This window comes from Oculina patagonica, chromosome 4 (assembly GCF_052425735.1).
Source record: "Oculina patagonica isolate OP01 chromosome 4, crgOcupat, whole genome shotgun sequence".
NCBI classification, from domain to species: Eukaryota; Metazoa; Cnidaria; class Anthozoa; order Scleractinia; family Oculinidae; genus Oculina; species Oculina patagonica.
The window spans coordinates 16,186,012-16,211,071 of record NC_135761.1 but is presented as its reverse complement, the minus strand read 5'-3'; the positions used below and the strand labels follow the sequence as shown (position 1 = coordinate 16,211,071).

The 25,060-nt window shown below is 38.5% G+C and overlaps 1 protein-coding gene across 7 annotated transcripts in view; it reads left to right on the top strand.

Moving 5' to 3' along the window:
• The first annotated feature begins 11,576 nt into the window (after window positions 1-11,576).
• The window catches only part of LOC144649745 (uncharacterized), a 36,252-nt gene continuing 22,768 nt past the window's right edge, over window positions 11,577-25,060 (top strand). For 3 of the 7 annotated variants that reach the window (XR_013569934.1, XM_078509322.1, XM_078509318.1), the window contains exons 1-13: window positions 11,577-11,654; window positions 12,329-12,467; window positions 14,136-14,168; window positions 15,448-15,579; window positions 16,067-16,087; window positions 17,819-17,950; window positions 19,682-19,702; window positions 20,163-20,294; window positions 20,858-20,881; window positions 21,966-21,989; window positions 22,128-22,259; window positions 22,853-22,873; window positions 24,471-24,602. Coding sequence is in view for 6 of the 7 variants with exons in the window: in XM_078509322.1 (XP_078365448.1) it covers window positions 12,350-12,467; window positions 14,136-14,168; window positions 15,448-15,579; window positions 16,067-16,087; window positions 17,819-17,950; window positions 19,682-19,702; window positions 20,163-20,294; window positions 20,858-20,881; window positions 21,966-21,989; window positions 22,128-22,259; window positions 22,853-22,873; window positions 24,471-24,602 (922 nt within the window). In the remaining variant the exon portion in view is untranslated. Of the gene's footprint in view, window positions 11,655-12,328; window positions 12,468-12,934; window positions 13,087-13,858; window positions 13,982-14,135; window positions 14,169-15,447; window positions 15,580-16,066; window positions 16,088-17,818; window positions 17,951-19,681; window positions 19,703-20,162; window positions 20,295-20,857; window positions 20,882-21,965; window positions 21,990-22,127; window positions 22,260-22,852; window positions 22,874-24,470; window positions 24,603-25,060 lie in introns of those variants that run through there. The other 4 variants (XM_078509319.1, XM_078509320.1, XM_078509321.1 and 1 more) reach the window with 4 other exon arrangements.

The window sequence follows — 25,060 nt, the reverse complement described above, 5'->3', positions numbered from 1 at the left end:
CCTCTTTCGCGAGCGCAGCGAAAAATTGTTCGTCAAGATATTCCGACTCGTGAGTGACTTCTTCGAAACTTACTTGGAAGTCTTCGGAAAATTTCCTTTACCTTCGGAGAAGTTCGAAAAACGATCGGAAACGTTTGTATGGCCTTCGAGCAACAATCGGAGAATCTTCGGAAATCTTCAGTTCGGTCTAGAAACTGCTCAGAACTAAAAAAGTTGCTACAACGAAAAAAAAGCTCCAAATACGATTACTACCTTCCGAGTGTTTTAGCACCGTCTTAGATCCCCAATGTTCCAAACGCTCCGCCGGCTCTGAACAGTGCCTATATCCTGGATTAGGGGCGTTGATCGACTTTGGAATAACCAGACCTATGTTACTGACAGTTATAATGTCCTGTTTTTCCCAGGTGCGATGGAAAATGTCTTTGATGATATGTTCCGTGAAGCTCGAGGTAATTAAGTGTGGGAGTTTTGTTGTTTTATTTGCTTTTTAAATAACCTTGTAAAAGGAAAGAAACATATTTTAAAATGCCACTAGCCTGAAGTCGAATAGACAACCATTGCTATTATGACTAGACTAACACGAGACATTCAATGTGAAGAATTTATTGAGTGAAGGGGGACAGGGGGGCGGGAGCAACCGGGAGAAAAGGGACGGGAAGCGGGAGGAGAGAGGGAGGGAAGCGGGATTCTTAATGTGGCGGGAACCGGGAGAAAACGAGTGAAATTTCGTAACATTTCATTAGATTTCGCAATAGACATGGAACAAACAGGAGAGAACAGCTACGGAAAGGACCGGGAGGCGGGAGTAAAAGGTACGGGAAGCGGGAGTAAAAGGTACGGGAGGTGGGAGGTTCAGACCCCCCTGTCCCCCCCCCCCCTATTGAGGGTGCATCAGATGGAAAATGCATCCTGATTACAATCTTGAATCTAGCAAAAAACAACAGTTCGTTCTAAGAGTATTAAGGTGTGTAAAAGCTACGCCAGATTCGAAAAACCACTAAAAACCGCCCTTTAGAAGTGGCCAAAAATGAGTGGAAACGTATTCCTTATGTAATGCAGCAGCACGAGACCCCGAGGAAAGGGCACTAAATAATCTAGAGCATTTTTCAATAGACTTGTTACAAAAGCTGAACAAACAACACTTTAAAGAAAAAAGGAAAGCAAGCGAGGACGAGGACTGACGACCTAGAATGACCTAAATCTCCCGCCAAAACCTATATATACCTAGACATCCCATAACAACCCGCGAACCTCTCAATCGTGCCGTCAGAATAATAATTTCTTTCTAATTCATTCATTCAAACGGCAGAAATTACTTTTGTCACTACTAGCGTACTATTATTAGCTATAACCGAATTTTCGAATTCGATTGGTTCACACGGCGTGAGCAGCTCAAGTGTCTAATAATTAACATTTTTTCTTGTAAATAATAAAGATGGTAAATTTTAAGCTCGGTGATAAATAATGAAAGACGACGTCGGGGACTCAGAATTTTTTCTTTGTCCCATGCTCGTGTTATTGTTGAAAAATTCATTTTCATTATTTATCACCGAGCTTAAAATTTACCATCTTTATTATTTACAACACACTTGATGATTTCGACTTTGCTGATCCTAGCTAGCAGTATGCAGGACGCGTGTCACATATCAACCTAGTAAATGGCCCAGCTCACCACGAGTCTCTCGTAGCTCAGTTGGTTAGAGCGCCCAACCGGTATCTGGGAGGCCATGGGTTCGATTCCCGTCGGGGACTCAGAATTTTTCTTTGTCCCATGCTCGTGTCATTGTTGAAAAATTCATTGTCATCATTTTCTTTTATAGATTGCACGAACAAAGGTTCCGACGCATTCTGTCGGCGATGGAGAAAGTATTGTTCATATAGCAATCAAAATGGTAAATTCGTGAGAGAAAGGTGCCGGTTTTCATGTGGCTGTGTATGAGGTGAGATGCGTAAAATGTAGATCAAACCTTAGCCTTCTATTGGGCCGATAATAGCCGATTCCCTCTATAGCGCGCGCCTGCAGGGAATTACGGTAGTTGTATTCATCAAACCATGCGCGAGACTCAGCAACGTGCATCGTTGCTGAGTCTCGCGCATGGTTTAATGAATACAACTACCGTGATTCCCTGCAGGCGCGCGCTATAGAGGGAATCGGCTATTACGATACGAGATAATTTTTTTTTTCTCAGCTCAGTAAGGACTCTGCTTAAAGATGATGCCAATCATGCTATTTGTTAGCCATATGTAATGACGCAACCCGATAGGGCTAAACATTTTGTCATTTCCCTAAGTGTTTCTCTCTCCCCTTGAACATTTTAATGAAACTTTTTACAAACTCCAACACCGATCAGGAAAATCAAAGAAACCCTTTTTTACATTTCGGAGACACTAACAGGTAGCTTACATAACGTGGTTTTACGTTTTCCCGCGCTTGGTACCGGTTGCATATTTCAGTCGGGTGAACAAGCCCCGCCGGGGAACAAGCGCCCATTAATGGCGAAATCACTTCTCCGCGAAGTGACTGAGCCCGCGGTTTTCGTCCCAGAAGTTGCTAAGCAACATGACTATTTGTACGCACGATAGCTTTCGGAGTACCCGTGAGCGCTCGCGCTGGTTTTTGATTGGATGAAATAATTCAAAAACTCTGAGAGCGCTTCAACGAAGATTTGCCAAAACCAGTACTTATTCCCCCGACTGGATTTTTCCTTGGAGTTTTGATTGGTTCACGGAAAAAACACATACACGAGCCACACTGCTTGGCATCCCCCATCCTCAGCTGGAACCCAGGCATGCGCCTCGTTTAGGGGGAACCCCAAATGTAAGGCTAGAAAAACATCAGTTTGACCTGTCATGGCTTATTAGTCGCGTTTGTTGGGATTGGTCGAATATGACTACTTTCACCTTGTGGTCAAAGGGGCTGTGTCACTGCTGTGTATAGTCTGTTTTATTAGGTTTTGCCAAATACAGCAAATGCTCGCTAAGAAACTTGATATTAGCGAAGAAATTACTACCCGAAAATAAAATTCATATCTCTGCGCTGGCGTGTAATATATATCCTCTATGTTCTAGATGACGCCTTGCGTTATTCTGGGGAAAGTACTAAAGCTGTTTGTTTATTTTCCAGGTGAAAATGGCTGTCTCAAACGTCAAGAAAGACAAAGACCATGTGGATGGAATAAACTATCCCGTACATTATAATCGATGCATAGCTAAAATCGAAATTCCAATTTTAAATGTCACACATGCATTTTTTTCCACTTTTATTTCACCATTATGTAGTTCGCAATTACATCACATTTATAATAACACCTATTGTTACTGGCATTTATATCTTTGTGATCTGATAACATAACTTAATAATACAATAAAGTAAATGTAAAACAGACTCAGCAAACTATAGTTACTGGCTACTATTTATATAAGGTTGCAATCTAGCTTGAGAATTTCGCCTAAACGATTTCCTTAAAAGCGCTTAAATTAGGAGCTACACCACGTCTCCTACTCATATGTAGTTTTACAAGTGTAATAAAGTATTAAGTAGTTTTTACGTCTGCGTCTAATCTACCAAGTAACAAATAAAAAAAGTAATTAACAGAACAAAAATGCCACATGCATTCTCGTCCCCATAACTCTTTTGTTTCTCTTATCTGGCTTGGCACGAGAAAACGGAGGGCTCTGGGGACATAAGATTTTTAAATTTATTCGAATTTTTTTATTGGCTGTTTGGAACAAAGAATTCCTAAACGGAAATCAAAAAAGGCAACGACTCTCTCATACATTCTTTAGAAACGTCATGACTGTATACATGAAGACCGGAAGTCCTAGAATCTAGGACTGAAAATCCTGTGTCCCTGGAGCCCTTGGTTACTCGTGCCAAGGCTCAGCCGGCTAAGAGAAACGAAAGGGCTATGGGGACGAGAATGTACCACATGCTGAAAAAAAGACTCTCCCCAGACCCTCTTAGCCAAAACAGTGTCAGAATTTCATGTTCATACAGAGCTTTTTTTTATTTATTTAATTAATTTGATATGTACTTTATAAATTTCTTATTTTATTATGAATATAGGTGTTCTTCTTTATACAAAGTTTTAAGCCTATACACCTCTTTGATTTTAAGATACAGATAGGGCTCCGGGGCTTTGGAGAAATGGGCGCCTGGTTAAAGCTCTGGCCAGGCTGCCCTGGACGAAGTTTATAATGCGTTGTTTTTTGGGGCAGCATCCTTTACTCCTGTAGTGCCTCTCTCCACCCAAGTGTACAAATAGGTACCGGCTGGGCAGTAACCCTGCGAAAGGTAGCAACCCACCTAGGGGGGAAGGGGTATAGAAATACTCCTAATAGTCATTTGTGGGAGGCGCGGTGGCCTAATGGTTAGCGCGCTCGACTCCGAGTCGAACGGCCCGGGTTCGAGGCCTGGCCGGAGCGCTGCGTTGTGTTCTTGGGCAAGACACTTTACTCTCACAGTGTCTCTCTCCACCCAGGTGTACAAATGGGTACCGGCGGATTTACTGCTGGGGGGTAACCCTGCGACGGACTAGCATCCCATCCAGGGGGGAGTAGCAATACTCCTAGTCGCTTAATGCTACGGAAACCGGGATAAGCTCCGGCTGTATGAGCCTCATGGCTCGGACACAGACTTTACCTTACCTTACCTAATAGTCATTTAGTGCTGCAGGAACCGTGCTCCGGTGGTAGGGGTAGTGAACTGGGCTAATAGGTTCGACGCAGACAATCTTTTTCTTGGTCTGCCTATGATCATGGTCAAAATAGCTCGGTCAGATCAATAACTTATTGAATGTGTAATTTTCTGATGTTTCGTATGTTCCCGGTTTTCAAGTGATATCTTGATTATTTTATCACATATGCCTGACCAAGTCCCCGACAAGACTGTTTTGTGAGTATAACAAAAGTTTAATTGCAAAAGAACCGATGCTAAATTAGGCCAACTTAAAAAAATTAAAACAATATTAAAGTAAACTTGAAAATCTTTCGATCAGTGAAAATTTCTTGACAGACTGAAGTGTGATCTCGGAGTCCATGTTGCCCCGCCGCTGTTATCGATCGAGCGCACATCGTTAATTCTTGAAGGGTGGATTTCCAGATCGCTGCATGTAGCTAGAATGACATCTAAGCTATTTCTTCTTTATGATGATAAGCCTGCTTGTAGGATCTGACGGCAAAATTTTGGTAGTTTACTAGTATTGCTGAGCATTTTTTATGATTTCTGTTTGAAAATGCAACGGTAACTACAATCCTTTCTTCTGTCAAGATATGGAAATTTTCACGAAAGAAAAAAAATTAAAAACATTGAGCATGCAGCTTATACTAAATGTCTACTAATAACCAAACAATAGTTGCATTAATAATTCTATTAAACACAACTTTAAGAATCAATAATCAGCGACAGGTTTGGAGTTCGGATTGACAAAAGCAGAATGGTACTAACGCTTGCGGATAAGCTACGGCCCGATGAGCCACTAAGCTCAAACGCAGACTTCACCGCCTCTTTTACTTAGTAAAGAGGAGAGGACTTGTATAAGGAGATAGACTAAGAAAATGTTTCAAAACGTGACCGCTTTTGCATTCCTATGAAAGCAATCGCTGTTGTCAAGGACGTGAAAGAGTTTTCGTTTACTCCTATACTAAAAAACAGTATTTCATAAACCAATCACCAAAGTTGGAGTGTCATCAACAACCAATCGAAAGACATTTTCCACCGTCCTCATTTTATTCGAGTCGGGCTGTATGTAATTCGCTAGACAAAGTCGAGTAAGATACGTTCGAGAGTAAGTAGTTCTTCAAATTTGTTTCTTTGTTATAAAGAAGACTAAAACTGCAGCTATAAAAGAACAGGACCATTCATTTATTTTCTACAGGATTTGAATCACTTGAGATAAGACGCCGTCTGTAGCAAACATTGATTTAATTAATTCAATGAATATCTAAGGTAGGTGATATTTCGGTATTCCAACAAATACTGTATAGACCACCGTTGATGATTAAATCTTAAAACTGGTTCATGTTTAACTGAAATTTTTAATTCTTGGCGAACTTGTCTTGTTACAAGGGTGTTCCTAGAAGTGTCTGGTAGGGAAAAGTTGTCGATAAAACGCGGTTATTACCTTATAGTTGTCGGATGATACCGTCGGTGACAAAATTGTACACGGAATTTCGTACTTTACTGATCTGTAGTCCAGAAACACTAACCCAGTCAGTAGAAGCTCTCTAACTCTGCATGCTTTGTACTCGAAAAACATGCTCTACTTGATGAAATATTGTAATTTCCGTAGAACCAACTGCATTTCAAAGTACTTTACCGTTATACTGATCACGTGACTCGACATGTTGAGTGAAAAAACATACACAGTGGTATGGTAATTCAGTCAAACGTACCAACCCATAATAAGGTATTTGGACTTGATCGGATGCAGAAACCTGGGTTGTAGTCAAGCTCTTGCGTTCGTGTTGTGTCCTTGCGCGAGATATTTTCTCTCTTTTTTTATAATTATCTTTCCACCTAAGGGTTTAAATGAGAATTTTGTATTTGCATTTCTCATTGTAAATTATTTTTTTAATTAATTAATCTGTGAAGTAAACAATCTTCAGTATGTTAGGCGCGAAGGAATTTGCAACTTTTAACATTTTATCAGATTTTATAATATAGATAGGAGTCTACGCGCGCTCTGATTGGCTAAAAACCTATGTTTTATCAGAGTATAAAACATAGAAAAATCATGTTTTATTGTTTTTCGTCAGCTTTCCTCGAGTGCTTCGCGCGTCGTTGACTGTTCGTTGGCTATAACCACTCGTATCCAACAAATGCGAATGGAATAATTGTTTTATTAAATTCCTTTTTAAGTATAAATCCACTGGACATTTCATTTTGATGTAAACGAAGTGAGGCGGGAAAAATTGTGGCGCGGTGTCCACTGCTTGAGTTGAATGAAACTCGCAAGGAAAGCGAGCGAGAGAGTTTTCTTTCGAAGATTTTCTTCGACAATCTCCTCTTAAATCGTCTATTCATGCTGGAACTTGATTGTGACAACAATTAAGGTTTACGGGAATATCCGAAGCAATGGCTTTTCTGGAAATTATACGCCTTGTTCAAGTCGAACGAAGCAAGGGACGGATGTCATCGAGACTACTATATTATGCTGAGACGAAATTGCACTCGGTGCAGTCGGTGAAGTTTATCGAAGTTCAAAAAGACAAGATCAAGATTAAAAGGTAACAAACTTACCTGAAATGCTTAGCCTTATTTTACGTCGAATACTGAATGAAATTGTGTCAGTTTTCTGGTCTTCCCGTAAACTATTTTCTGCTTTTCATCTTTGTTTACTCGCTCTTGTTGTACATATTTTTAATTAAACTTTTCACTCGCGGTGTCTAAAATCTATATCATAAAGCAAAGAAAGAAGCCTAAGCCATGTTTTATACTGTCATAAAACACGACGGGCATTTGAGAACACGAGGGAAATGTAGAAAACATGAGCCGCAGGCGAATGTTTTCTACATTTCTCGAGTGTTCTCAAATGCCCGGACTCGAGAAATGTAGAAAACATTCGCCTGCGGCTCATGTTTTCTACATTTCCCTCGTGTTCTCAAATGCCCGTCGTGTTTTATGACAGTATAAAACATGGCTTAGGCTTCTTTATTTGTTAAATATTGCCTATATCCAAAAATAAATATTAAGGAATAAATTTGTCGAAAATTAATGTTTGTTTTCTTTGTATGAAAATGAATTAAAGAGCTCGGAATAGCATCTGTGTACTCTAAAACGCTGCGAAAAGATGATTTTCAACATCCCGAATCAGGAAAATTATACATCAGCTGAATTCGACAAAAAATATTAAACAGTATAGAGTAACAATAAAGATCAACCACAAAGTGATATTAAAATCGCCTTCTAAAAATCAGTTGTTATCTATAAATTAATATCAAGTTCAGTTGTGATTAATAAATATTTCAAAATAAACTTATTTTATTTCCGTTATGAAATTTGAAGAAAATGGTACAAAAAAGAAATAAAAGAGTTTCTAAAATTATTCATAACTATCCACGATCTGCTCACCAAAGGGGTTTTAACACAAGTTTAGTTAAGCTAAGGTGATCAATTAAAATTTAGGGATATTGATTGCAAGTAGTTTCCGGGCGGAGTAGAAAATATAGATTACTTCATAGAAAGTGCGACGTACGGATTTTTATTATATATATAGCGAGAGTTTTAAGCAATAAACCTTGCAAATAGAATTTTATATTTGCTATATTTCACATGTGAAAAAAGCGATACGTCCAATCAGCTTAGCGTATAGCTTTCTTCACATGTGAAAAATATAACCAATCAGCATCTAGAGTAGTACGACCCAACCAATCACAGCACGAGAATTCAAATGGTTTCCAACTAGGTTGAGAAAGCGAGCGGCAAGTTTGCTCTCGACGGCAGTTGTTTTGAAAACATGGCTACACGTTTTCTTCTTTACAAAACTCTGCCTTTTAAGAACTTAATGGAAAGGCAAGCCAACAGTAACACGCTAAGCAAAACCTAAAGAATACAGCAGTGACAAAAATCATTCTTCAAAGGCGAAGTGAAAGTGAAGACAGGCGAAGGTGAAGTATCGATAAGTGAAAGCGAAGACAAGACTTTCATCGGAACTTGCAACACATCCGCGGACTTTATAAGAATATTCAGGCACTCTTGGGATCGTCTTGGTAAAGTAAATTGCATTTTTTTAATCTGGATTTACGTCGTAATTATTGTTTAATTAACCGACTCCTTGTGTTGTCACAATTTGTGCAAAATTCGCCAGTTGATTCGCCAGTAGTTTATTCGCTTGTGGCGAAGTTTCCTCGATGCGATACGAAGTTTTGCTTTTAACGTACATGTAACGCAGTGTGTTTATTTAAATAAAGTTTTTATCTAGTAGAGTTTTTCGCCAGTAATTTTTCTTTCTTATATTATTGAAATGGCGAATTCGCTTGTAAAGCTATGAGCATTTGCAGCTTTGTTTTCTCGTGCCGTTAACTGTTGTATGTCAAAGGTTATAAACTGGAAAAATCGGCGTAAAGTGTTCAATGGTTGAATTCTCGTTATTTATATAATAAACAAATTACAGCATAGAAAGTGCTTTGTACGGATTTCTATTCACTCGTTTCAAAACTTTGGAAAACTCACTCGTTCGCTACGCTCACTCGTTCGTTTTCCAAAGTTTTGCAACTCGTGAATATAAATCCGTACAAAGCACTTTCTATGAAGTAATCTATATTTATTCACGAGTTGCAAAACTTTGGGAAAACGAACGAGTGAGCGAAGCGAACGAGTGAGTTTTCCAAAGTTTTGCAACGAGTGAATAAAAAATCCGTACAAAGCACTTTCTATGCTGTAATTTGTTTATTATATATATAACGAAAATTCAACCATTGTAAACTTGACGCGATTTTTCTCGTAAGTTAATTCATAAACCTTTGACATATTACAGTTTGACCATAGAGGGAGGAAAAACAGAGCAGCGAAATGCACATCTCTTTCCAAGCGAAATCACGTTTAAAAATTCGAAAAATTACTGCCAACAAAATCTCCTGAAAAAACTTTATTTAATTAAACACATTGCGTTAATTTTTGAAAGCAAAACTTTTGTTATCGCATCGAGTAAGCGTCGCTACAAGCGAATCGACTAAACACACAGGCGAATTTTGAACAAAATTGTGATAACACAAGGAGTCGGTTAATTAAGCAATAATAGCGACGTAAATCCACATTCAGAAATACAATCTACTTTATCATGGTGTTCCCAAGAGTGCTTGAATATTCTTAGAAAGTCTGCGGATGCGTTGCAATTTGAAAGAAATTCTTGTCCGCCGGCTTCGCTTTCATTTGTCGACACTTCGCTTGTCTTCGCTCCGCCTTTGAAGAATGATTTTTATCGTTATCATCTCATTACTGTATCCTTTCGGTTTTGCTCAGCGAGTTCCTGTTTGCTTGCCTTTCCATAAAGTTCTCCAAAGACCAAGGTTTAATTTATTAAGGAACAAATCGTGTCGCCATGTTTTCCAAGCATAAACTGCCGTCGGGAGCAAACTTGCCGCTCGCTGTTCAACCTTTTTGGAAACCATTTGAGTTCGCGCGCTCTGATTGGTTGGGTCGTTCCACTCTAGATGCTGATTGGTTATATTTTTCACATGTGAAGAAAGCTATACACGAAGCTGATTGGACGTATCGCTTTTCTCACATGTGAAAATATAGAATATAGAAATCTATTTGCAAGTTTATTGCCCAAAATTCTCGCTATATATGTAATAAATATTTGTATTGAGACAAAGCTAGGTGGGTCAACAGTGAGTAATGATAAAACGATTTTACTCCCTGATATGAATTCTCACTGAAGTATATTTGTTTCCTGTCGGAATATTGGACTCGACTGAACGCTAATTAACCAAAACATTTTGGATCTTTCTAGGAGAAATTAGACTACAGTTTAAACCAAGGATGTCACGGACTTAAGTCGCACTTTTATTTCAAGTTTATAGCTCGTTTAATTATCCGATCCGTGCTGTTCTTCCTCAGACATAAGAATTATTGTCTATTTGTTTGGACTGTTTTGAGGTTTCTTAAACTTGAAAGCAATCTCGTGTTGAAGAAGAATGACTTATAGTTATGCGATAAAGCTCTTTAACAACAATAGTAAATAAAACCAAAAACAATAATTACAGTGCATCAACAAAGACAATAGGTTTATGACAAGCCTAGAATTGTCATCGCTTCAATGCAAGCTCCCCGAAACAACTTTGTGTTGTGTCTTGTTGCATTTTCATTGTAGTACACTTATAAACTTGATATAATTGTGCAAGATCCTAGTACGGTTAACGGCCGTTTCTAAAGACGTTATGTTATTTCTGTTTTTCGTTCATGTGACGAACGCAGAACAAACGCGCTCCGGTTCAATTCTGAGAAGGGCGGATCAATTAAGAAGCTGGACTTAAAAATGCATGTTGATGTTTCTTGAATATTTTGATACTGCATGTACTGAAAATAATGTTTACAGTTACGGTGAGAGATTTGAACCTATGAACTTTGCAATATCGGTGCAAATGCTCCACTAACTGAGCTATGACTCATGCTGGCACCACAGCTAAGTTGGCATGGTAAAATAATTATACCGCGATATTGCAAGGAACAGGGGTTCAAAAAATAGCCGAAGCCTCAGAGGCTTTCTTGGCTTTCTGTACAACTACTTAAAGTTTAGTTGCTTAACATTTGAAAAGACATTATACTTAGCCGACTGTTTATTTGCTAAAGCGCACAGTTATATTAAAACAATTTTAGCACAATGTAAATTAAAAACAACCTCGTGATTCAGTTGTTATAACTATCTATGAGTGGTAAAACCCCTCGCAAATAGTTATGTAGATCGAAACCAAAGAATTATGATAAAATCGTTAATTTTAACTCTTTTGAACGAATATTATCCTGGCATGTAACGCAGGCGTCAGTTTATATCATGTCGACGCCAACAAAACCGTTGCGCAGTTTTTTTGGCGGAAACATGTCTGTGATAAATATTTGCAAACTATTCCTAAACTGATATAACATTTAAAAACAAGAATTTGCGCGCACTTTCTGCCGAGCTGAGAACAGTTGCAAGCTCCGTCAACAACAGGTAAGAACTTGTGGATTGTTGTCACACTTAAGTTACCCTTGAAAAAATGCTGCAGGTTTCAATAATATATACTGATACCACATGCAATATTAAAATTTTAACCAGTTTAACCATTCCTTAAATTCTAGACCTATAAAAGTCTGTAGTCGCTTTCAAAAGCTTCGTTCACTTTTTCAAATGCAGCTTTATTAGATATTAGTGCGAGCATTTTCCAGGGAGGATCGCAAATGTTCACAAATTTGAATCATTGGGGAAATCTTTTTGATTCAGTGTAGGGCATTCGAATTTGCTGTGTTATATGTATTTAATAATTACACCCGTTCTAGTTGGATCTAGATGTCGTAAAGGCCAGCAGTATCCCAAAATTGGCACAAGTCAAAATTAGGGTGTGACATTTACTTTTGCTTTTCATGCATACGTATTAAAGTGTACCAAATACCAATGGATTAAAGGCATTATGCGGTGTATACCTAATACAAAATTAAGCTATACCCTAACAACATTTCACATCAATTTTAGCGCTCCTTTCTTCTCGATCAATACAAAAACTATTTATGCAGTCAAAACCCTCAAGAGCGACTTAAAATTCAGCCGTTTATATGCAAATATTTTTTATCAGTACTTGCAGTCGCGTTCACTTATTTTTTCACTTTGTCTATTTTGATACGTTTTAGGACATTCCTTAGAAATACAAGATGTACTGCCGCTTTTTTATTGGATTGCTACTCGTCGCATTCCAACTTTCCCGCTTTGATTGCGCCCCTGGTCGTGAATATATTTCCATGGACACTGCCTTGGAGAGAAAACATAATGGTAAGCGCTCGGTTCGTATGACTTCAAATATCAAGACAAAAATATATTTATAGGTTTTATCTGATAGGAAGCGGGCTCTCTATCCGTATTACATTATACATCCATGATGGCGACCAAGCCACCTAGCCGACACCCTTTTGTCATATCTGTAGATTTAAAAAATGCAAATGTTGTTGTTAGCAAATATTGTTCTTTATTTTTAACTGTTCGTGCCCTGGAATTCATTTAAAATTATTTTCAAATTAAACCGCGTTGGGCATTTGTTTAATAAACAATATCAAAGCAAGCGGCGTGATTGGCGCAGCTCAATAACAGTGTTTTAAAATACAAACAGTGTTTTTGAAACAATTCAGTAAAAAGCCAAAAAGTGCACAAACTATTGCTTAATTAGAATATGAATAGTTCTTCTTGAAATTTTATTGTCCGTTATTTACTGACTCACTTTAAATTTGGCGCGATTCAGACGCGTAGCTTATTGTATTTGCAACTGCCACAACATAACAACGAAAAGAAATGGCGAACTTCAAAGTTTTCACGCTTTTCAGCTCAATTTTCTTAACCTTTGTGCAAGTTAACAATGCGGTACCTTTTCACGGTTTAAAAGATGAAATTAATGCTGGTAAGTACAAGTTATTGTTCACATTATTATGCATGTTCGTTTTAGAACGTCCACTTCGGATAATCGCGCTTCTTTTTTTTGAAGTTCACAATATTACGATTCGCAACTGAAACATCTCACTTTAGCTCGCCAACTTGTAAATATTAGTTACTTTAGTTGGGTGTGTCTAATTTTTTGCTCATGGGAAACGTTTCAATAAAAATTGCAGTTTCAAGCGGACGGTAAACTTGTCTTTGTTTTAGTTTTCAAACATTTAGTGCCTTTAATTAACAACTGATAATCAACGGACTCGCGAAGTTCCGCTCGGTTAAATCGTATTAAAATTTCTTTTCAACTCACAACTCAAGCATCACGGAAAGAAAATTTGAATAATGTCAATGTCTGACTACAAAGACAGCTATTTTTGTAAATTTTACTGAGGTTGATATCAACCCTTTTCTTTTCCTATGTGCAGACTGTGTACATTGCCAACATATTTAACACAAAATTTAAAAGGTATAAATATACGTTAAGTCGGTATTCAAAAGAGTTTTGTTCTTTAGATGTTCGTTTAATAAACAGTCTGAACAGTTTATGGAAACAAGCGCATTGTGATTGGTACATTATGATAAACAACGCTTTAATTCTAAACCACAAAACAAAGTTTTAAAACTATCTGAACAATTCATTAAACAGTTCAAAAAAGCTATAAATAGTTGTATAAGAATATAAATGCACTTTTTAGCATTTATTTTCCGCTCGAGAAATTTTTAGTTCAGTTCAAACCTTGACCTCAAGTGTGATAAAGCAATGATGGGGCAGAGAGTAAAAATGGCAGCGAGCTTGAAAACCTTGGCATTTTTGTCGATGTTCTTTATAAACTTTGTGCAACTAGGCAGTGCAGTTCCTTTTCACAGTGAGTATTTATGTTCTCTCTGCAGGTTTCTTTATTGACCTTAATTCTTGTAGTGACGCTAAATAATAGTACACTGTTTTATTCTTGCTGGGATTAACTGAAGCTTTTGTGCGCGCAATTTAATTTGAAAATGTTTTTTTTGTTTGTATTTCAGTGGAGAATTTGAACGTTTTAGCAGATGCAGAGGGTAAGTTTTATAGCTCAGTGTACACAGTATAATTTTTTCACAGGCACAAGGCGTAAATATATTTTTCTCTATTTTATTTACTCGTGTAATTTTATGCACGTAAAAAGACGCGACTGTGGAAATCAATCTTTACAATGGGATTTTAAAAGGCATGTCTGAAGAAAGTGTATGGAGCGTCATATTTTTTTTCGAACGACCTTCAAGGTTATGTATTGCGCCTAAAATTCTGTTGCGAAAAGCGCGGTGAATAATTAGCACAATCAATATTGTAAGGTTACGGAGGGTTGCACCAAGTATTCATTTTGTGGCGATTCGTTTATAGGCTTTATACAATTACAATATTAGACTAGTTGTTTGTATTTATGTTGGCTGGAATTTAAAAAGCGAACTTAAGTCAGTGCAAAATTGAATTTTCATATTCTTTAAGAACATTCAATCGACGCGCGAGAATAATGGCGGGAAATTATATTATTATAATTATTATTAACGGTTTAAATCGATACGGTTGATGTTCACTTGAGTAGAGTTAGTTTAAAACTTGATAACAAAAGCTATGTTATTTATAGATGCTGTATGGTGTTCTAAATTATTCTTCAACTCAACCGCAGCCCGATTATACACGCGATTAATGTGCGGTCGAATTTGAGCGCGAAACTTGGGGGTAACAACAACAATAACAATAACAACAACAACAGCAATCATCGTCATCATCATCATCGTCATCATCATCGAATATTTATGCAGGATAACCGTTCAGTACAATAGCATTGTTATCAACTGGGTCCCGCTGACAAAAAAAATACTATTAAGTTATTCAGTTAAAAATCGTCTGGATGGAATTTTAACTGTCAAATGTGGAGAGGCGGTGTAGGGGTTGAACACAGGCGAATGTACTCTTATTGTCGGCGCGTAACGAAAAGCTTATTGGTAAATATGTCTGCCCTGATTCAACAGAACACACTCAGTGGACTGATAAAAGGGCCGGCAATTCATCTGGCCACACCCTTCCCCCCTGTGGGATTCTGGCTAGCCCCTCTCATCTCCCACGACACTAGCTTTTAACACGGATTATGGAGCGTACGTTTTGTAAAATCAAGGTAGAGACATAAAGGGGCCGGGCACTAACTAGAAAAGGAGCGCTTATCAAATAACAAGACTGGAGATATTCAAAACGGGGCGCTTTCTGAAAGGAGGGTGAAATTAAAATTAAATGATTACGTTAAGTAGTAAGATAAGTAAGTATTTTTGCTTAAATACTTTTGCCGATTTTGTTTTACAGAGTGTAAAGATGAGAGAGATTGCCAGTGGATCGTGACAGAATCAGAAAAGCACGGTAGAGAGGTGGCTGAATATTGTGAGCTGTATAAGGACGCGGCGTCTGTCAAACAGTGTCCTAGAACATGTGGATTTTGTGAGTGAAGTATTTTGCAAAATTACGGAATCTTTTCGAAGAATAAATGCTTTAAAATATACAAATCGAGTTTGTGGCTGGTTCTCGCCTTGCTCCGAGGGTTTTTCTGGGGGTTCTCCGGTTTTTATCCCTCCATGAAAAACCAACATTTCAAAATTCAAATTCGACCTGGATAGAGGACCCGCATGAAAACCAGCTAGCGCTAATGTGGTATCCTCTCTTAATATAGCCATTTGTTTATTTATTTATTTATTTATTTGATTTATAGCATGGCTCGTACCAGTCTTCTGTGTATGAAGTTCATCGCTGGTGCATATGTCGTAGGATCGACTCCGGCTTGTTAAGAGAAATTTTGTTCCAGTTACTGTCTTTGACTGTTGAATATTTATCTAATTTTGTTGAAATCACTCTATACTATTCATTTTGGTCTGCGAGCAACAAGGTCATTACTAATCAAAAACTGTTTTTCTTTCTCGCCTCGAAACAGGTAAAGCACCAGCTCCTATAGGTAAGAGTACATGGCTACTCTAGAAAAATTAGGTTATTTTTACTATATTTTAATATATACCGAGTTTTTTGACTGAATTTTATGGATAAGCATATCACGCAAAATAAGTAAGATAACAGAAAGTGGAATGATATAAAACATGACTAGAAATTAAGTTTACATGAGCAGTCACGATACGTCATGACTTAGATTTTGGGCAATTCATGACATTTCATTCTGAATAGGCAATGCAGTTTATCATGATTTGTCATGAGTTTTCATGACAGGTCAACCTTATTACCATTAATGCTAAAATTTTTGTCATGAGTTGCTATGACAAGGACTTATTAGAGAGATTAAGCAAGACTGACGTTATACGGGATACGGCAAACGCGAGCTTGCCTTTCCTTTTATTACCTTTTTATCGAATTCTAAAATAAATTCCTCATAAAATTAGGGGAAAAAATCCCACATTCACGACAAACACAAAACTACTCATTTCCGCGTACGAATGCCAAACGGCAGACGGCAGAAGTTGAATTTTTGCCGTTCGCGGGAGAAATGAACGTCATGCTTAATCTCTCTATAATGATCAAATTTTGCACGGCTGTTTTTTTAAATAATAAATTTAATAACTCCCGAAAAAGTTAAGTTCTCGTTGAAGTTCTCTTAAAAAACCTCGGCCGTTTTTGACATAAAAATGGTGTTCGCTTCCACATCAGCTTACCCTCAAGGCCCAGTAGTACGGGCAACATTTTCTTTAAACTTGTCTCGCACCATTGTTGCATTGCAATTTGTAAAGTGTTTGCGCGTATTACCACCTGTGTTAAGGGCCTGTTTATATGGAGGAGAGTTGTCCCTGGTAGGAGAGTCACCCTTTCCCCCGCGCTATCTTTTACCGAGCGTTTATATGAGAAAGTTGTCCCTGTTGACCGAGCCAAAACGTGGACCTGTCGGCTCAAAACACTGGCGAGAGTTATTTTGAAATATCTATTATGGTGGCCCTTTCTAAAATCAGGAAGGCTGAAACATTGACGAAGACTATTTTGGACACATTTACCGCCGACTTCGATGTTGTTTTGGCCGATTGCAGCATTTGCGCATGCTCCGCATGTTTCAACTTGTCCCTGGTAGGCGAGGCAAAAATAGCCAAACTATTTATATGGAAAAAAGTTGGCTCGCTCCCCAGGGTCACCCTACCTTCAAAACGAGTGACCCTCCACCCAGGGTCACCCTGCCCCCCGAGCCAACTTTGCAATTTCTCATATAAACAGTTCACAGCTATTTATTAAGAAACGTATGAAAAGCTCTCTCGCCCGGGGTGGCTCGGTATGGAGGGTAACCCTCCTACCAGGGAGAACTCTCCTCCATATAAACAGGCCCTTAGTAGACATCAGTTCAACTTTGTGCAACATGTTGGCGCAACTTGCAATACGAGTGTAATACGCGCAACAACACTACAACTTGCAACACGATGTTAATGTTCCGAGACAAGTTGAAAGAAAATGTTATCCTTATTTCTGGGCCTTAAAAGAATGTTGAGTTCTATCGAGCCAACCTCAGGCTCAGAATATTAGATAATGACATCTTACTTTTCAAGACTAGCCTAAAAATAGCCTAACCGCGACTGGGGTCGTGAGAGAATCAGGAAAAATATCAGAACTGGGAGGCGGGAAATTTGCAGTGCGTGTACGCCTCTTGTACCACTTACAGATTTTGGCTAATATTGTGAAAACGTTCTTGTTCTGCCAGAGTGCAAAGATGAAAGAAACTGTGAGTGGATTGTAAAGCAAGCAGAAATACACGGAAGAGACGTAGCGGATTATTGTGAGGCTTACAAGGACACGGCGCCGATTAAACAATGTCGCAAAACTTGTCGAATGTGTAAGTAATAACCAATATAAAATCCCTAGTTTCCTTTTTGAAGAGGGTAAGAAGATGTTCTTCAAGCTCCCGTATTACAGCAGAAAAGAAAGACTTAAGGCGGCGAAATACGAGATACAAAAACTCTCAACTTGTCGCGCAACATTGTTGCATTGCCAGTTGTTGCCCGTATTTCTACCGCGCGCTCAACTTGTCTCGCAACAAATTTCAGTGCTGCACGTTGCAGCAACATGTTGCACAAGTAGTACCCAGTTCTACTTTTTGCAACAATTTTTTTAAACTTGCAACACCGAAATTTGTTGTGAGACAAGTTGAGCGCACGGTAGAAATACGGGCAACAACTCGTTCTACTGGCAATGCAACAATGTTGCGCGACAAGTTCAGGGTTTTTGTATCTCGTATTTCGCCGCCTTTAGCAAAACTTGTATTTCAAAACTGAACAGTTTCACAAAATTTTAAGTCCAAATACCTTTTTATCGTTCATTGGCAAAATTTGGAAGTGCGAATTGTTGAACACTCTGAGCCCGCCTGTCATCTATGTAAATACCCATCTCATTATATCAACTGGCGAATTCTTTGCACAGCTCAATATCGTTTCACAAGCGCAGGATCGTTGAAAGCCTCATGATACAACGTTGGCATCCTAGTCCGAACAAACAGTTCATTCCTATGTATCAAAATTTTTCCCATCGGGAATTACTTGATATATAAACAGTGGCGTGCGGACGTTTTTATTTAAATCACCCTGATGGTGACTTAGTCTAAGTCGAAAACGTTTGTTTTTTCCCTTTTTAAACAAAGTTTTAGCGTTGTAAATATTTGTTTTAACTTAAAGCGAACATTATGGACCATTACCATATACCTTTGACAGTGTAAAAAACAAACAAAAAAGTTTCCCTGATAAGTCGTTGATCCGACGTGTTATTTTGCTTTGGGTAAGGTGTTTGAGGATATATTTACATACAAAGGGTTCGGCATGTCACGAGTTGTCCTTCTTCGAGTTGTCATCGATAGCAATCGATGACAATCGATGTAATTACTGAGGAAATTTTATTTGTGACTATCGATTGGTCATCGATTGGCCGATGCCAATCGACTCAATTAACTAACCATCATCGATTGATATCGATTGATTGATTGATTTCCGATCATCGATTTTGATCGATTGATCAAGCCGGGTTCTATTGCATTGAGTCCTTGGGCTCAACTCTCACAGTACCACTCTCAACTCAATGATGGACTCATCCAGCAGGAAAAGAAGCGACTAAAGGCCGATTTACACGGCGCGATTTTGTCGCATGCGAAAAGCTTACGACATGCCTACGACAGTCGTAAGCGAGTTGTAGGTTTGATTTACACGACACAATTCGTGTCGTAGGCCTGTCGCAAGCTTGTCGCAAGCATGTCGCATGCGACAAAATCGTACCGTGTAAATCGGCCTTAAGAGTATTGCTACCGACTACCGACCCCTTCCCCCTGAGGAATGCTAGTCAATTTGCAAGTTTCATATTACCATTTTTTCAGGTTGCGCTGACAACGCTGGTTCCCACAATCCACGGGTAGTAAGATTTTAGCTTAGCGCTTCGCTGACCGGCGGTAAAGAAAAAAAGAGAAACGAGCATTCAAAATCATTATTTTGTTTAATAAATTAATTGTAACAGTTGTATATTTTCTCTGAATAACATAGCGCCTGTGAATCGTTAACAAAAGCTATCTTGTTTCTCTTTCTAGGCAAAGCGCCGGCTCCTTCTGGTGAGTGAATACGAAATGTAAAAAGAAGCTAACTTCACAACAAATATCAGTTTAAAGGAAACTCCATCCTATATGACAAGTTGACGTTGAATTGTTTTAAGTATTGCTTGAATTCCCAATTTGACAGGACAAGGAAGAAATGACATTTAATAGTAATAGTGAATGGAAAAGATTATAGCTTTAAAATTTCCCGCCCGACGCCATTTTGGATTTTATGACGTGTAACGGTTGCCCAATTGTTTCAAAAAAAAGATATTTAACCCAAACTTTTATTATTTTATTAGGGAGGCGAACATGTCCACTGTTCTTACTAGTTAGCGCGCTTTGTTTTAAATTGGATTTTAAGCTCAGCAAACGAACAATTCAACAACAACATCAAGAACAATACTTAAGAAGCATTTCGCTTTGTAGATTTGGTGTGATTTCTTCACTTGTCATTTTCTTTCTATCTTATCCGTAGATTGTCAAGACGAACGTTCAGACTGTGAGAACCTTATAACAAAAACAGGAGGCGGGGCAAAGCTTGAAGTGTATTGCAATAAATGGAAGGACGATCCCGCAGTGAAGCAATGTCCCAAAACGTGCAACATGTGTGAGTATCTTTGTGTTCTATACATGCTTAGATGTCAGAGGCACTCTTCAAGGAATCGAAGTAACGTTAATGAGAAGATGACAATCTAGACGTTTTCGTAAATTGATATCGCTTTGCAAGATACTCGCTCACCAAAGTGTGATACTTTATTTTTTAGATCCCCTATCAGCCAAGAAGAGGCCCAAATTCCCCCCCGCCCTCTTCCGTGAAGCACCTTCGTCAAAGCGTACCGGATCTGCTCGATTAAACGCCGGGTCTCTAAGGTGGACTTGTAAATAAACCCCTGAAGTTGTCTTAAGTAATGACTAAAAATCCTCGCTTAATAAACGCGGCTCCAACAGGCATTGTTTGAAAGAAAGCCGTGGTGTTTAACCGACAAATTATGGAGTAAAGTCAGAGAGTAAAGTCGGCGTTCGAGGCTAATGGCTCGGCAATGGCCTATTCGGCTGGCGCTTAACCTGATTTGAGTATAGTATCCTCCGGAATGGGACCCTTGTTCATCACAGGGTTACCTCCTAGCGTTTAGGCCTACTAAACTAACCAATTTTCTAACATCTTTGCAGGTGATAGAGCTCCAAGTCCTGTTGGTACGTTTTGAGTAGTTTTGATCGAGTAATTCATTAAATATCAAGGGTGATACTATTATTTCCGGACACAGGACTGATCCCTATCGCTCCTGTCCCGTTGCGGTGTAGGCAGAATATCGTAGTATCAGATAATTGTGATTCCCTGGGAAGTCAGTCACCAGGGGACCAATCAAAACACAGTATGGTTCCCGTTGCGATGCAGGAAAAATTCCGTGGTGTAAGATGATCGTGACTCCCTGGGATATAGGTGGTTCTTACTGTCACGCCGGTGGTTCTTACTGTCACGCCGCGAAAAAAAATCAAAAAAATATTGAATCAAAAAAATTACTAAATACAACAGGTTGTAGAATATTACTAGATAGTCTTCTTGACCAAGTGTCAAGTCTGTACGGTATTCCATACTCGAGTTTACTGTCAAAATCTTGCGCACAAATTTAGAGAGCACAGTATGGAGACACCACGTTGGTGCCCAAGCCGATGGGCACCAACATGGCGGCCAGAAATCACTGAAAACATCTGGAATTCACTTCTGCTATAAAAAGGGTCTGTTCACCCTCATAAACAATACAAAATTCACATAAACACTTTTCACCAAATCTCGACTGTTCAGACTGTAATGTTTAAAAACATTACAGGATGAGGATATTTTTTTAAGCATACGTGACAGCCTTCTGGCGGCCATCTTGATGTCGTGTGGCATGAAACTCCGAAATTCAAAATGCTTTATCAGAAAGACGGCTGGTGCTATCGAGATAAAAACCTTCAACAATATATTTATTAAGTACGTCTAACAGCCAGTGAAGGATAAAAATTCGGGACTCTTGCGATTCTGGATTTTAGAATTTTCATGACGTCACGTGAAAACCACGAATAGAAACTGGACGCTAAAATAACCCGAAGATTGTTGATTTGGTATTTTTATACCACGTTACGAAACTTAGAAACTTAGAGCACCCGTTGTATTTAAGTTAGTCAGGGTTACCGTACACCACATTATCACACTTTCTTTATTATAGCTAAAAATAAGCTTAATTTATGTCATTATTTCTAAGCCTAACTAATTTTTTGTCTGTTTTCGTTTCAGTTAAATTGACGAAACGAGTGGAAGGTAAGCTGTATCCAAAGCTGTCCTGACATTCAAAAGGGGGTGAAAGGAGGGTGAAATTTAAATCGAATGATATTACGTTAAGTAGTAAGATAAGTAAGTATTTTTTGCTAAAATTACTTTGCCGATTTTGTTTTACAGAGTGTAAAGATGACAGGGATTGCCAGTGGATCGTGACAGAGTCAGAAAAGCACGGTAGAGAGGTGGCTGAATATTGTGAGCTGTATAAGGACGCGGCGTCTGTCAAACAATGTCGGAAAACTTGTGGATTTTGTAAGTGAATTACTAAAACACTTCCAGGAATAAAATAATGCTTAAAAAATGTTTAAAGATTGTAACCGGGGAGCAGGGTTGGCACAGTGGTGAGAGCGCACGCCTTCCACCAATGTTGCCCGGGTTCGATTCCGGCCCGGTACCCTATGTGGGTTGAGTTTGTTGTTGGTTCTCGCTTTTGCTCCGATGGTTTTTCTCTGGGTTCTCCGGTTTTCCTCCCTCCTGAAAGACCAACATTTCCAAATTTCAATTCAAACCTGGATACAGGACCCGTATGAAAAACCTGCTAGCGATGAATAGGCTTGCTCTGTAAATATCGCCATTTATTTATTTAATTTATTTTATAGTATGACTCGTACGAGTCTCCTGTATATGTAGTTCATTGCTGGATCAAGGGACATAGGATCAACTTCGGCTTGCTAAGAGTAAATTCGTTCCAGCTACTGTCGTTGACTGTTAAATATTTTTGTCATTTTGTTTAAAAATTAAAAAAAAATCAATGAAATAAAATCACTCTGTATTCTTCAATTTGGCCTGTAAGCAACAAGGTCATTACTAATCAAAAACTGTTTTTCTTTCTCGCCTCGTCACAGGTAAAGCGCCAGCTCCTATAGGTAAGAGTACATGGCTACTCTAGAAAAATTAGGTTCTAACAAGAAAGGATGAAGGGAAAAATAAAGGGAGAAAGAAGTTATACCCCATACATATCTTATTTGTATGGGTAATCAAATGGTAAAGAGTGAAATTACGAAATAAGTTCACGCACGTTTTGTCAAAATTCTAATAATAAGCCGAGCCTCAAGGCCAGCCAAGGAAAATTATAAACATTTTGACAAAACGCAAGTAAAATTATTTCCTAGTTTCACTAGTATACCACTTGTTTACAATAAAAATTCCTCTGAAGTTTTTTTTTGGATCACCATTTTCTTTTCCATTCTTCCTCGGATGATTATCCTGCGCATTGCGTGGATGTTTTGAACGCTAGTTTCGTGAAGAACGTTCGTTTTTTGCGACGCGCAACGCACGAGGATAAAAAATCCGAAGAAGACTGGAAACGAAAATAATGATCTTTTAATAACTTGACGGGAAAGTGACGGGAATGTTTATTGAAATAAGGTATGTATGGGTATTACGTCTATTATTACACGACTAAGGCGGTCCGAGGGCCAATAACTAAATCAGCCAATCAGATTACTTTATTTCGGGTCCCGCGAGGGCCGATATTTTCCAAGTATCGGACCGGGTTTTGTCCCGGATGATCCCGCGCTAATTTCCGCGCGATTAAACGCAAGATTTTTGTAAGATTTCTTTGCAAGATTTTTTTTTTTGCAAGATTTTTTCCGAGTTTTTATTGCTTTGAAAATGAAATGACCTTAAACTCAGAAAAAAATGTAACTCCTTTAGCGCGCGTTAAAGTTTTGCCGCACATTGTTTTCCACGACATCTACCGGGTAGCAATTCTCACTACACAAAGTTTCCAGTCGTGTAATAAATCTCCTATTAACCAAGCTTGCTCGGGACCGTACTGGGCGAATATTGGCCCTCAGTCTTTTTTATACGGACCTCGCTGCGCTCGATCCGTACTGTCAAGACCTCGGGCCAATATTCGCCCAGTACGGCCCTCGCGCGTGGTTAATAAGATATCATTTATCCTTCTTTACATATTGGTTGTTTTTACAACATTACTGCATTCTTACTACACTAATATATTTACTGAGTTCTTTAACTGACTTATGGATGAGCATTAATGGTATAACAGAAAGTAAAGCGATACAAAGTTATGACAAGCAAATATGTTATGACTAAAATTTGTAAGTGAGCAGTCATGATAAGTCATGACATAACATGATAAGACATGCTTGAGATGATGAACAATATTCACGACATTTCATTCTGAATAGACAACGCAGTTTGTCAGGATTCGTCGTGAGATGTCATGACAGGGCTCTCGTGGGTACAAGGTTCCAAAACGGGCTCACCCCCACCCCCTCAATATTTTCCCACGAGACTAGCTTCAAGCACGGATTTCATAGTGCGCGTATTGTCAAATCAAGGATGATATATAAAGGGGCAATTATTAGAACAGGAGCACCTATTGAATAACAAGATGACATTCAAAAGGGGGCGCTTGCTTTCTTAATCGAATGATTACGTTAAGTAGTAAAATAAGTAAGCATTTTCGTTGAATTATTTGCCGATTTTGTTTTGCAGAGTGTAAAGATGAGAGGGATTGTCAGTGGATCGTGGCAGAATCAGAAAAGTACGGTAGAGAGGTGGCTGAATATTGTGAGCTGTATAAGGACGCGGCGTCTGTCAAACAGTGTCCTAGAACATGTGGATTTTGTAAGTGAAGTATTTTGCTTAATAACACTAAAAAATCGCTGCGAAGAATAAATAATTAAGACGGAATCCACTAGGAAGTCGAGTAATATTTATTAAAGTTGAACAAAAATCAATTTCCAGAATAATTAAAATCCTATTGCGTTATTTCCTACCCTTAATAAAAGGTAAAGATGTAAGTAATTATCCGTGATAACACCAACAACAATTTCTTATCAGAGTCTGAGAAAATGAATTTCAAAGTTCACAAGGTTTAGGAAAAATCTCACGTGTAGCCATTTTGTAAATTCGTCTTAAGCGATTCAGTGGAATTCAGCGGAACTTCAAAATGTGTTTTCGATGTGTGGTGTTGTTAGAAAAGATTTCTTTTGATAAGATATTTGAAGCAATAACAAAAAAGTTTGCAATAAGGTGGAAATAATTCTGGTACAACAATTTCTTATCAGAGTCTGAGAAAATGA